At 37.3% G+C, this 14,620-nt stretch overlaps 1 protein-coding gene across 1 annotated transcript; it reads right to left on the bottom strand.

Moving 5' to 3' along the window:
* Positions 1–512: 512 nt before the first annotated feature.
* Positions 513–8,952, bottom strand: LOC130222160 (gastrula zinc finger protein XlCGF8.2DB-like). The gene is made up of 3 exons (XM_056454785.1): positions 8,912–8,952; positions 8,467–8,616; positions 513–3,612 (listed from the first exon to the last, which is right to left on the bottom strand). The coding sequence occupies exons 2-3, from the start codon at positions 8,549–8,551 to the stop codon at positions 2,732–2,734; spliced, it is 966 nt and encodes a 321-aa protein (XP_056310760.1). The 5' UTR covers positions 8,552–8,616; positions 8,912–8,952; the 3' UTR covers positions 513–2,731.
* Between the last annotated feature and the right edge of the window lie 5,668 nt (positions 8,953–14,620).

Genomic DNA, 14,620 nt, shown 5'->3' with positions numbered 1-14,620 from the left:
TTTTTTATAATTTTTACTGCCAGAATTTTAGGTGTAGGCTAGAACTGTCTCTGCCATCTGCAGATAACAGTGTACTTTTGGCTTCATAGGACATGTACCTTCAGCATAAAGTGGGACGGTTTGCTGCTGATTGTGACATGGAAGGGAAAGAAACAGCACCTCTAAGTCAGAAACCATGGTGATTGACTGGAAAAAGTTGACCATCTGCAGTTTAAAGGAGAGTCCTTACCCCAAATGGAGTTCAAGTATTTTTTTTCATGAGGAATGGAATGTAAGATTAAAAGATGGATCTGTGTAGTGGCAGCAGTAATGCAGTTGATGTGATTGTCTGTTGTGGTGAAGGAGCTGAGACGAAAGGCAATGTTCCCAATTTACCACTCAGTCTAGGTTCCTACTCTCACCTATGGTCATAACTGAAAGGACAAGATCTCGGATACAACCGGACACATTTTACAAAGTGTTATGACCCGCTCGTTTGAGTCGCAACATAAAAGAGAGATGAGCCAACAAAATAGCCTGAATGCAAATTATTTATTATAAAATGTAACTCATAGAACAATCAATCAAAGCAACCAACAAATGTCTAGGGATAATAATGAAGATAAAGAACTTAGGATATAATCACAACAACACTTAAACTACATGATACAAGTAATGCAAAACAAAACCATAAGGTTAAAGAGTCAATGAGATGGCAGGTCTTGACATGAGGTTTCCTGAGTAGCCACAGCATCCTGGGGTAGCTAGCACAACAACTTTTATATACCTATTGATGAGTAATGCAGGCATCCAATCAGGATTTACCACATACTCCAATCTGGAGTCTTGGGATCATCACAGTGTATTAATATTGTAAAACGTAATACCTGTCGCTCTGGCTAAATCATAAAATATTCATCAAGTTTGTATTCTACTCAAAAAGGTAAATGTAGTAAACTAGAAAGAATCTTGAACCAAAAGTATAAACTTTACTAATCATAGCTGCAACACAGGACAAATGAATGGGCTTTCTAAACTTGAGGCCCTGGTATACTGCAAACTAACCGTCCTGGAGCCCAGTGGTTTGTTTCTCATTCAGGAAGTCAGACAGAGAACATCATCCAAAAAAACACTAGCTACATGAATACATTGGAGAGTAGAGTACAGACGTATCCGCACCTGTACAATCACTTGCAAAAAAATTTTAAGCTGCAGAGGTGCTGTTTGCCATGATGTTTATGTTCTTCTCTCAGCCGCCATCGTGTTTACGGTAAACGCGAGAAGCGCAACACATTTACAACTCCTCCTACTGCAGTGTAGGTGTGTTGAAAAACAGAATGCCGTCACTCAGCCTTTTCAAACATCATTCAGACATGAAACATCCTGTGCACATGAGAAAATGTTTTGCTGCATTCATGTCGTGTGTGCAACTTTTTGTCCACGTATTTATTAATCTGCGCCGAATGAGCAAAACTGTAGACACTGATCAGATATCTCCAGTGTGAATCTTCTTTTGTGTTTTCAGATGTGTTAACTGATTAAACCTCTTGTCACAGTGTGAACACTTGTACGGTTTCTCCAGTGTGAATCGTCTGGTACAGTTTAAATTTTGGAGCTGTAATAAGTCTTCTCACACTCAAGCACATAAACTCTTTCACACCAGTGTGGATCTATATGTGTTCATTAAGGTTTGCTGATCGGTTGAAACTCTTCCCGCACTGAGTGCATGTGAATGGTTTCTCTTCAGTGTGGGTCTTCATGTGTTTATTAAGGTCTGATGAGTTGCTGAAACTCATCCCACACCGAAGCTGCGTTCACACTCGAGTTTGAGCATGCGAAATTCTGTTGTACGGCGTAGCAAAAAGGGGCGGGATTAAACAAGATGATTAGACATTTAAAAAGTGAGCGATTGGTCCATATTTTACATTTCAGTCAAGAGAGGTCATGTTTTGATCTTCGATTGGTCTCATACAGTCTAGTGATGCGATTTCACAGGTCAGAGTTTACCAAGGTTGAACTTTGCAAGGCGATCTGTGAAACTTGACACACGAACTTGCGTTTCTGGTCTGACGCATTCGCGTGCGTATTGAAGGATTTTTTGATTATTTTAACTTCATCCTATACATTAATAGACTAATCCTTGCATTAACAGTTTAATTCTGTTTTTAACTAATTACATGAGCTTATGCTGATGTGTTTATCCTCATATAACCTCATGTGCTTAACCTCATCTAACCTTGCTCCATAACAGCTGTGTCTTTGTGTGTCTGATAACCGAGGAGTTAACTCCTCTGTACTTGTTATCAACAAAATGTTACAATTTCACTTTCAGAGTGTGCTCATTTACAGGAACCATAACAGACGGGAGGGGCGAAGGCTTACTCTCTTTCAGGCTCTGTTATGTGTATGTGTAACTTTTTCTGTGCAGAGTTCCTGTTCTGCCTAACAACTGATGATTGAACTGATCTGGATGGAGGATCTTTCTTACTAAAACGCCCCCGGGCGGGGCTGAAGAGAGACATTGATAAATATAGGGGGGACAAGGGTGTGGGTGTGTGTGCCCAGCTGACACAGACACCCTGTGCTGCTGTTCTCTGACACCCGGAGCTCTGTAATGCTTTATTCATCTAATTAATTAAATTGATAAAACTTATTTAAAGCCTCTGACTGATGTTTTAACCTGGGAGGACTAGGAAAAGTCTAACAGTATGAATGGAAGTCTAAGGGGAGAAAAGTCCAGTGTGACCGCGGCTTAAGTGCAAGTGAATGATTTTGTTCCAGTGTGGATCCTCATGTGCCTATTAAGGGATGATGATTGGCTGAAACTCTTCCCACACTGAGTGCATGTAAATGGTTTCTCTCCAGTGTGGATCCTTATGTGACTATTAAGGGATGATGATATGCTGAAACTCTTCCCACACTGAGTGCATGTGAATGGTTTCTCTCCAGTGTGGATCCTCATGTGACTATTAAGGGATGATAATATGCTGAAACTTTTACCACACTGAGTGCATGTGAATCGTCTTTCTCCAGTGTGGATCCTCATGTGTAGATTAAGGTATGATGAGTAGCTGAAACTCTTCCCACACTGAGTGCATGTGAATGGTCTCTCTCCAGTGTGGATCCTCATGTGTTGATAAAGGTTTGATGAGCAGCTGAAACTCTTCCCACACTGAGTGCATGTGAATGGTTTCTCTCCAGTGTGCCTCTTCATGTGTTCATTAAGGTGTGCTGATTGGTTGAAACTCTTCCCACACTGAGTGCATGTGAATGGTTTCTCTCCAGTGTGGATCCTCATGTGTAGATTAAGGGATGACGATAAACTGAAACTCTTCGCACACTGAGTGCATGTGAATGGTTTCTCTCCAGTGTGGATTTTCATGTGATTATTAAGGTGTGATGATTGGATGAAACTCATTCCACACTGAGTGCATGTGAATGGTTTTTCTCCAGTGTGGATCCTCATGTGAATTTTAAGATTGCTTTGTCTTACAAAACTCTTTTCACACTGAGTGCAGGTGAAACGATTCTTGTCTTTCCTTTTCAAAATACCATCAGTCTGAAAATGGGTTTTTTCCTCAATTTTGACATGATGTTCCTCCTCTTTACTCCCCTCATTCTCTTCAATTAGGTCTGAAATAAATAAATAAAACATTTGTTTTCATTAAGTCTTACAATTTCTCATTAAAAGCTGAAAAGTGAAAAGACACTGGAAACATTGGCTACACACTGTAATTTTGATGCACATTAAATGTAAAACAAATCAGATAATATTTTGTTTGGTCCATTAACGTGTACACATTTAAGCAGATTCAATCCTTTTACAATGTAAAATGTGTCAAAGCCACTTAACATAGAAGTTATAGTAAATGGACTCTATGCACAAACTCTGCTGATGTGTTTCCGGTAGAATATCAGTTAGGCTCTTTACTTCTGCATAGCACGTTCTACAGCGAAATCTAATAGCGGCGAAACCTAAACGCATCAGAGCATGGCAAAGATGGGAGATTTACTCTTAAATTAATGAGGATCTAGTGCCAGTGGATGTCCAGCATCTGGAAAATCATTATTGTTCAGTTCTAGAACCCACGGTAGTTGATTAATACACCAGATCAGGCTGACACTGCTTCGATGCTGTTTTTGGTGATGTTATAAAATTCTAAGGGTAGTTAAAAAATGGTGTACTAGAATATAACCCAGATGAAAGTAGTAACAAGTTGTAATTGTATTTTATATTAAATAATATTATGTTTTAACCCATACTTTCAAAAGTTCACACTTAGCTGATGATTGATTATAAAACTTGCTTGAAATGCTGTCCCGGGAGAGAGCCCTGAGCTCATAAGATCTTCAAGCCCGGGGCTCCCTCCCGTTTGCAAGGTGAGAGGGGAGTTTGAGCTCAGGTCTCAAGAACTCCCCTGCTGTAGTAGCTAATGAACAGATAGTGGTTACTCTTAAGAGATAACTACTTACTAGAAGCATGTCTATGGTGTCGATTTGGATTAGTCAAGTAACTTAAGTTGCATGTTTTTGGACGGTGGGAGGAACCCAGGGGAAACCCACGTAAGCACGGGTAGAACGTGTAAACTCCGCACAGAAACGTTGGCTGGCTTGGTAAGAACTAGAACCAGTGACGTTGTTGCTGTGAGGCAACAGTGCTAACCACTGGGCCACCGTGCCACTCATCTAGGAAAGGAGGAGGAGGTGGGTGGAAGGGGGGATTCTTCAAAATAAAGATGGCTGTGATATGGAACTTAGGGTATTTATAGTGCCTTAGGAATCGTCTGATTGGTGAATCATAAATTGAATAATTCGGGGCCGGCTGCAAGCAATCATAAGCACGTGATCCTCTCGAAATTAGTTTATAAATAAACTTCACATAGTAAATTCTATTATACTGTATATATTGTATACATGCATATACACACACACACACAAACGCACCAAACACTCTAGTGTAATGTAATAGGCAAATAACAAACTGAAACAAATGTGTTAAGCACAAGTATTTATATGCAAAACCTAATATATTGCTTTCTGACTTATACATCTACATCATACAACATCCAGAGTAATCTGTCCAGAGTAAAAGCAACTGTGAGGGAGACGCCGTTCATCACAAGGCTGAGGGTCCACACTGAGCAGCTCATCCGCAGGGTGAAACAACAAGCTGGACAGTCATCAGCTCTTTCTATTACAGCGAGCATTAACCAGATTTACACAATGGCTTGCCTTCTGCCCATCAGTAAAAGCTTGAGCTAAAGATTAAAAAGAGTAGATGACCAAGCTAAATGTATTAATGTAAAAAATTATATAAACAAAAACTGCACATAATTTCTATGTTGTTGCCTGCACTGCAGGAATAAAAAGTTGTCAATATAATAAACATTCATTTTCAATGCATTAATATACATAAATAATAATGAATGAATGAGATACCACCCTCAACTCATTTTCAACAAGGAAAACTAAATACAAGTAACAATACATTTGCACTGTAGTTATGTAAAAAATTAATTTAGACATTTGCGCTGCAACATAAATATAAATCCATTTTTGACACGTGTAAATTTGACACAAAGTTAAACATAAAAAGTTGTGCGAGTGTTTGTTCAAATCTGTAGTCATCTTGACGGGTAAAAGTTAAAAAAAGAAGAAATGGTCAGCTTCCTCTGAAACATTTTAATGATATTTCAGATGAGCTGGATCATCATGTCATCCTGAGTATAAATTACCTTTCACTCAAACTATGCAGCTTCTCTTGACTTCATCATTGACCTGAAATGCTGAGCTCTCCTGTCACTCCACCCTTATAGTTAGTAACGTTCATACTTATGCATATTGTTTGTTTATTTATTTATGTTTTAATGCCATATCAGCAGCATTATTTATATTCATGGCAAAAACATATACTAATTAATATACAATATATAATCATAAAATCAAATCAGTTTCTTAACATACATTATAAAAAAAACAACAAAAAGTATACAAGTAGCAGCAACACTTAAAACAGTCTGATACTATCTTTTAGTTTGATTTAAGATAAATATTCTAAAAGTGCTCCAGAAGGCACCTTTTCAAACATTTGACTTCAAATATTTCCCGAAACGTTAAACGTCCAACTTCATTTAAAAATACACATTCTATTACAATACATTTTATCATCCAAATATTCTTACACAAGTCACAAATAGGTTTTTCTTCCTCTTTCAATAAATATGCGTGTGTAAGTCTTGAGTGTCTGATTCAACATCTTGTATGTAAAACCTGCTCATGTCTATTTTCAAAAGGGTAATTATTTCTTTAATTTACAAATGGATTTATTTCATACAATTTGTTTTTCCTACATTCATCCCATTCCATTTGCCATTTCTCATTAATATACAGATTTAAAACAGGTTTAATATCAGACACAGGAATTTTACATTCTGTAATCTCCAACTGTAGGGCTTCCTTAGCGGCTTTATCTGCATGTTCATTTCCAATGAACCCCATATGTCCAGGTATCCAGGAAAAAAATAATATCAAAGTCTTTAGTCTTTAAAAGGTTCACTTTTTCTATAATGCTAAAAATCATAGGATGATCAGTTTTCAGAGATTCAAGTGCTTGTAAGAAGAACATAGAATCTGTGCAAATTAACAACTGCCGTTGCTGTTCTTTTTCTATTTGTTCCAGAGCTAAAAACAGTGCACAAGATCAGCTGTGAATATCAAGCTTTGTCCAGAAATACTCTTTCTGAAACACTCTGAACCAATCACTGCTGCAGCAGATACTCGTCCATCTGATTTTGAACCATCTGTATACACTGGTACATAAGTTGGTGGATTGCATCGAATATTAATAAATTCTTCCTGATAAACATTTGGGTGGATTTCCCTTTTTTAAACTGAGACAGGTGCATTATAATAGCTGGCTTTTTAATATGCCAAGGTGGTATAGGGCATACATGCATCGTTGTTATTATATCCAGATAAATATCCAACTTCTCCAAGTGAGTTTTCATTCGAATTCCAAAAGGTCTGATGTATCTGGGTCTGGCTTCATATAGGTGCTGATATTGAGGGTGGAAAACTGTAGAATATGCTGGATTGTCTTTATTAGCTTTCAGCTTTACTGGATATTCGAGAACCTGTTTCAATCTTCTGTTGAAAAGTGACATTTCTCCTGCTGCCGTAAACTTTGAATTGGAGAAGTCCTGTATGCCACAAGAGCAAGTCTCAGTCCTGTATGATGTACTGTATCAAGCATCTTTATGCATGATATCCTTGCAGATCCATAAACTATGCTCTCGTAGTCAATTTTTTATCGAATAAGCGTCCTATAAAATCTTAAGAGTATCCCCCAATCTGCATCCCATTTGATCTTTGAACATTCATTGCATTAAAACATCTTTTTCATAATACTTTAATATGAGGAATAAAAGACAACTTCTTGTCAAAACTCATTCCTAGGAACTTTTACCTCTTTCACAACTTGTATAGTTTCTCTATCTAAAAAAGCTCTGAATCTAAATGCATAAATCTTAAAAAGACAAACATGCATGCATACAGTTTTGGATTTAGAAAATTGAAAACCATTTAAAACTGACCAGTCATACATTTTAATTGTACATATCTGAATTTGTCTCTCGATTGTATTAATATTTTTCCCTTTATAACTAATAAATTCTGTGAGGCGACAGCACTACCTACTGCGCCACCACATCGCCAATAATACAACAATAAATAAGTAATTAAAAAATTTAATATTTTAGATATTTCTTAGCAAAAGATTTTAAATGTTGTGTAAAAAGCAAGCTTTACTTGTATCCATACAGTTTTCCCAAATAAACTTTCCTTAAAATAAATGAACAAATGTTTCAAAAGTTTTAAAAACTATAATAAACTAAATCTATGCACAACAATCTGTCCAGGTCGATGTCCTCAGCAGTAAATACATGGAGCATGTTTAAACAAATGTTATTGTACGGAAAATAATTAAACCATTATGATAAATAGAGTTAAAATGACCTTTTTAAATGAAAAGTTGAAGGTTTTATTTGTTGGTGATTGTATGGGTTTGGGCCAGATTGGGTGGCAAAACATGAAAAAAGGAAAATGAAGACTTGCTTAAAAAAGATTTAAGACCTACAACACAATATCTTTATTTTATATAGCGCCAATGCTCAAGAACTCTTTACAAACAGTAGGAGAACAAGAAAAGCAATAATGTTAAGAAGGTAGAGAAAATGGCAGACTAATAATACATAAAAAGAAAGACAAAAGACATGAGAACAGTGCATTCATTAGCATTAAATGAACAACCTGAGGAACAAGTGACGAAAGAAACTCATTCCTGTCTTTCAATGAGTGCTTATGTGCGTTTAGGAGAACTAGGCAGCACACTCAGGGCTTCAAGATGGATTTAATTTAGTATTCTTATTATTAAAATATATCTGAATGAGGATTAAATGACTGAGTTGGTCTTTAAGAATGAAAACTAACCTGTTTGTTCCTGCCGATCTTCCTGTTTGACTCTGAATGTTTCTTCAATCTTCACATCTTCACTCTCCTCTTTAATAAACGCCATCTTTATAACAGTGTGGAGTTCAGTCGCTTCAGCAGGAGTTTTTCTCTGTGTTTGGACACTTTATCCTGTTTAAAATTAACAAAACAATAAAAATATCCTGTTTAAATAAATAAAACAATGAGCAAAAACAAAATAACTTCTCTTCAATAGTTTCTTTATATTAGAGTAATTAACAAAAAGAAATCTGGTAAGTCTGAGCAAGAAACAATAGCCACAAAAGACCTTACTGTGAGTAAAATAGTACTTCGTTGTATAAAGGGTTAAAATATTCTTGTCAACAGCAGGTACATTTAGCAATAAATGTACAACCTGAAATGTTAATCAGACGGTTTATATCTGTGTAAACGCTTTAAAACAAACCTTTCTCCAGTTGAATCACAGTGTGCTAGCGGCGCAGCCTTATGACGTCACAAGCCACGCCAAAATAAAAGTCTTTTTTTTTGTTTCGCTTTTTCCCCCCACTTACTCTTAGTCATGACTTATTAATACATTTCTCCCTTGTTTTCCACTTTATACTTTATCTGCTTTCTGTTTTGTAAGACCATCATAATTTCTGTTAATTGAAAAAAAACATTTACCCCCACTAGATCTTTGCCTTCTGGTAGGTTGGTAAGAGGTTGCATTTTCTTTAAACGATTGCATTTCTTTATCCATAGCTTTAACTCATTCACTTGCATTCACTGATGTTACTGCCTCTTTGTATGTTTGAATGGGGAAAATTCAAATTCTCCAAAATTGCCTGCCAGGTTCCAACCTATATATGTAATAGGTTGAAACTTATTTGGGTTACAGTCCATTTGTCAGGATAAAAACAATATTTATAACCAAATAAACAAACACTAAATAGTTGTAAAGAGGCTTTTAAAAATGACTGAAGAACTTAATACAACGTTGAACAATGCATCCACACATGTTTAGATTTGATACATTATAATGTTAGCATTCAGATATTATTTGAGTGTAAATTCAGAATGTGCAACTTACCTTACCTTTCTCAGTCTTCAATAAAGAAGTGGGATGAGAAATTATCTCAGTGGGTTTTTCTTTGTATGTTGTTGTTGGTAACAATCCCAATGTAGGAATTTACAATCGTAGTTTGTCCTCCAAAGTTGTTCTCTTATAGCTAAATAAGCCAATGAAGATTCTGTTAGGAACCCAGAATATATAAACACAACCCTGCTAAGTTACTGGATCTGGAATGTGATTGGATAAGACTCAATTGGCCCCCATTAATGCTGGTATAAATATGCAAATGAGCAGTGGAGAGCAGTGAAGACTCAAGACACATAGTGTGGGGGAGCGGAAGTTCAGCAGCTTTACAAACCAGTATTACAGAGAAATAATGATGTATTGGGAAAATAAGTTGACTTTAACCATCATCATTTGATTTGTTGCTGTTGTTTTATAGGACTATTGATGGAAGCTTATTTTTTTTATTTTGGCTTCTGGATATTTTAGTTAATGTTGATACACTTATGCTGACGTACTTTGATTTGAAACACATTTCAATTCATTTTTTCCCAAGCGTGGTTGTAAAGTAATGCAAGAGTTGTGTGTTGTTTTTGTAGAAGCTTTTCGGAGTCTCTTGGCTGAAGTCTTTGTTTAAAGATGCAAATGAGCATTGAAGACTCAAGCCACACTGATGTCTCAATACACACAACTACTTTCACTTATATAATAATTATGTAAGTCTTATCCTATGATACAGTGATATATTATCATTCGTTGAAAGTAACCATTTCTAAACTTCACAGTGAGGTTTTATTTGTGTTAGGTTCAGTCAATACATTGACATGAGCTAACTATTAGCAATGTTTTAGTTATTTATTTATCACTGAACTTGTTCTTTATGTGAGTTTAGAGTCCTTTATTTCTCTTAAAGCACATGCAGAACATTACTGGTTTCTGTAAGACTGTCAACACACTCTTAACAGGTCAATTATTTCTTTCTAAAAGTGTCTATAGATTTTAACGATCAAAATGTAACTTGTTTCTGTGCCAATTTTGTTTTCTTTCCTTTGGTTTTTAGTTGAACAGAACATGTGTGAGCAGCTCAGCTCTCCCGAAAGCCTCTTATTCACCTAGTATGTAACAAAGATGTTTTTCCCTCTAAATATTACTTGTGTTTGTGCATACAGATATGCTTAGACATTCACAAAAGCATATATAAGATACCCTGTGACAAAACCTTTTCCTTTTAACACAGTAAAGCGATCACATACTGTCCTTTTTTTGCTACTTTTGGCCTTAGTAGATAATTGTTTGTACATTAATCACAAATGGATGAGAAACACTGTAACCTCAAACTCATTTGTGTTCATTCCAGGTGCTGTGAAATGTTTTGTACAAGCTGCAGAGGTAATCAGGTGTGAGTAAAGTGCCATATATCTGATCCAGTAGTCCAGCATCTTTTTTGCTTCAAATTAAAGTCTTTTATGCTAAAAGCATTATGAAATTGGTCTTTTGTTGCTAATAATTGATTTATATTATCTGAAATATAACTAATTCTATTATATAGCTTTATCTCTTAACCAGGAGGAAGGAAAATGCACTCACTCTGCATAGTGACATTCTGAAATCAACTTGAAACTAGCCTAATAGACAAAGGAATCAATGCAGTCGATTCAATGTGCAAAAAAATCACAACACATTAAAGGTTACTAAGACAGACACACACAAGAGAGTTCTGTCTTAGTACAGGCACAAATCAAGCAACACAAAGAAATCAAGAAAGCAACTTATATATATATATATATATATATATATATATATATATATATATATATATATATATATATATATATATAGCAGCTGGGCATAGTTAATCTGAAAGCAAGTTAGGCCATGAGGTTTGTGAGTTTGTGCTTGCAAAATTCTGTGCTGCAAAAAAGGTGGGATAAAACAATATGATTAGACGTTGCTAAAAGCGAGTGATTGCTCCATATAGCTCATGTATAGCTCCATATAGCTCATGGTGCAATTTCAAGCTTTGGTCTTACCTTTGTGGAGTCCACAATTAAATCTGTCATGCAGCTATATATTTATAATTAGAAAATAATTACATCACAAGTAAAATTATTGTATGTGCAGTTTATAAAGGGTAATTCAACAACAAGTGTTCACTTTCATATCTACACAATGCAGAACTTGAAATGTGATTAACCTACACCAACTACAGCATTTCTCAGACTTCTTTTTCACCATGGTGTAATTACAGTGGTGGACATCTCATAAAACAACAACTGCACTTACTCCTGTAACTTGTTTGCAACAATGAAATTTAAATCTTTGTGGCACATATTCATTTAAATAAATGGATCATCATTATGGGCAATCATCTTTATTAATAGCTGCCTGATAGGCCAGACCATTAACCGAATAGGATCGTTTTACATATAAGAAACCTGTTAACAGGTATAGCTGTTCATGCCAATACCAACTTGATAGCCTAAAGCATATTACAATGAACAGGACATGCCTTACATCTCTTAAAACAAATAAGCAGTGTCTAAAACAATACTTGATTCCCAAGATCATTACAATCATTACATCTGAATGGTGCCTTTTCACACGTTTTAAAAATAACAACCATTTGTAAGCATAGTTCTTCACCAATACTAGTTTAATACCTCAAATAATTATACATGTGAGGCGTCACAGTGGTGCAGTGGGTAGCACGATCGTCTCACAGCAAGAAGGTTGCTGGTTCGGGCCTCAGCTGGGTCAGTTGGCATTTCTGTGTGGAGTTTGCATGTTCTCAGAATGTTCGCGTGAGTTTCGTCCAGGAACGCTGGCTTCCCCCTAGTCCAGAGACATGCGGAATGCATATGGTGTGTGTGAATGAGTGGGTATGCATGTTTGCCAGTAATGGTTTGCAGCTGGAAGGGCGTAAAGCATGTGCTGAAAAAGTTGGCGGTTCATTCCACTATCTTGACCCCTGATTAATAAAGGGACTAAGCTGTAAAGAAAATGAATGAATATCAGAATCAGTTTTATTGCCAAGTGTGCTTCACACACACAAGGAATTTGTTTTGGCTACAGAAGCTTCCAGTGTACATAAAGTGACAAGTGACAACACAAAATAAATCTGAAAAAATAAAATAATGATAATAAAAAATGATGAACATTAAACAGATGCGGTTAGTGAAGAAACCTGGATGTTGAGTTGTATGTACAGATTGTTATAAATATACAGGTTATAAGGTGCTGTGTACAAGTGTGAATGTAGAAAGTATTGCATTGTATATTGATATAAGGTGCTGTGTACAAGTGCGTATGAGAAAGTATTGCACATATTTATTGCACAGTAGGGGAATATTTAACTGTTCATAAGGTAGACAGCCTGAGGAAAGAAACTTTTCCTGTGTCTGGCTGTTTTTGTGCTTGGTGCTCTGAAGCGCCGACCAGACGGTAACAGTTCGAACAGGTAGTGTGCTGGGTGTGAGGCGTCCAGAGTGATTTTGCGAGCCCTTTTACTCACTCTGGAAGAGTACAGTTCTTGAAGTGTAGGAAGGGTAGTGCCAGTGATTCGTTCAGCAGTCCGGACTATTCGCTGTAGTCTACGGAAGTCGGTTTTGGCAGCTGAGCCGAACCAGACGGTGATTGAAGTGCAGAGGATGGATTGGATGACAGCTGAGTAGAACTGTACGAGTAGCTCCTGTGGCAGGTTGAACTTCCTCAGCTGACGAAGGAAGTACAGTCTCTGCTCGGCTTTCTTCACAATAGAGTCTATGTGAATGTCCCACTTCAGATCCTGAGAGATGGTGGTGCCCAGGAACCTGAATGACTCTACTGCAGCCACAGTGCTGTTCATGATGGTGAGTGGGGGGAGTGCAGGGGGGTTTCTCCTGAAGTCCACTATCATCTCCACTGTTTTGAGCGTGTTCAGCTCCAAGTTGTTGTATCTGCACCATAACGCCAGCCGCTCCACCTCCTGTCTGTATGCAGACTCGTCACCGTTCTGGATGAGGCCGATAACAGTAGTGTCATCTGCAAACTTAATGAGTTTGATGGAGGGGTCTTTTGCAGTGCAGTCGTTGGTGTACAGGGAGAAGAGCAGTGGAGAAAGAACACATCCCTGGGGGGCACCAGTGTTGATGGTGCGGCTGTCGGATGTGATTTTGCCCATTCTGACTAGCTGCTGTCTATCTGTCAGAAAGCTGGTGATCCATTGACAGACAGACCTAGGAACAGAGAGCTGGGCCAGTTTGTACTCAAGCAGTGATGGGACGATGGTGTTAAAGGCAGAACTGAAGTCTACAAACAGAATCCTTTCGTAGTTCCCTGGTTTGTCCAGATGTTGTAGGGTATAATGCAGTCCCATGTTGACTGCATCATCCACAGACCGGTTTGCTCTATAGGCGAACTGCAGGGGGTCCAGCAGGGGTCCAGTGATGTCCTTCAGATATGCTAGCACCAGTCTTTCGAATGACTTCATGGCCACATATGTTAAGGCCACAGGTCTGTAGTCATTGAGTCCTGTGATCTTTGGCTTCTTTGGGATTGGGATGATGGTGGAGCGCTTAAAGCAGGATGGAACTTTGCACTGTTCCAGTGATCTATTGAAGATATGTGAGAAAATGGGAGCCAGCTGGTCAGCGCAGGTTCTCAGACAGGCTGGTGAGACACCATCTGGCCCTGGTGCTTTCCTTCTCCTCTGTTTACTGAAGATCTGACGCACATTATCCTCACTGATCTGATATATGAGTAATATTACATGAGTAGCAGTGCGACGTGGCCTTCTATTAGTTTTTGTATTTCTATTTGTTGTAATGGCCTGTTGTTATTACAATAAAAAATAAATTTAAAAAAGCAGTGCAATGTACACTACCTTGACCTCTATCTGTTGTTTCAAACCCCTGAGAACTTTGCTCATCTTCAGAATGCAAATGAAGACACTTTAGATGAAATCAGAGAGCTCCCTCATCTTTCATAGACAGCAAGAGTCCCGAGATGCTTAAAGTCCAGAAAAGGAACCAAAAACATTGTCAAAACAGTCTATTTGACTTTAGTGGTTCAATTGTAATCGAGTTCCAAGAACATTTTGTGTGCAAGAAAATATTGAAAAAA

This window comes from Danio aesculapii, chromosome 4 (genome assembly GCF_903798145.1).
Source record: "Danio aesculapii chromosome 4, fDanAes4.1, whole genome shotgun sequence".
In the NCBI taxonomy this organism is placed as follows: domain Eukaryota; kingdom Metazoa; phylum Chordata; class Actinopteri; order Cypriniformes; family Danionidae; genus Danio; species Danio aesculapii.
The sequence above is the reverse complement of the archived record's forward strand: the minus strand, read 5'-3'. Positions and strand labels throughout refer to the sequence as shown.

What these genes read in the sequence shown, in the direction of transcription:
- LOC130222160 (XM_056454785.1), bottom strand. Translation starts at nt 8,551, where the DNA reads ATGGCGTTTATTAAAGAGGAGAGTGAAGATGTGAAGATTGAAGAAACA. An exon ending in AGATCGGCAGGAACAAACAG is followed by an intron (nt 3,613 to 8,466) that starts GTTAGTTTTCAT and finishes TATTTATTTCAG; the next exon opens with ACCTAATTGAAGAGAATGAG.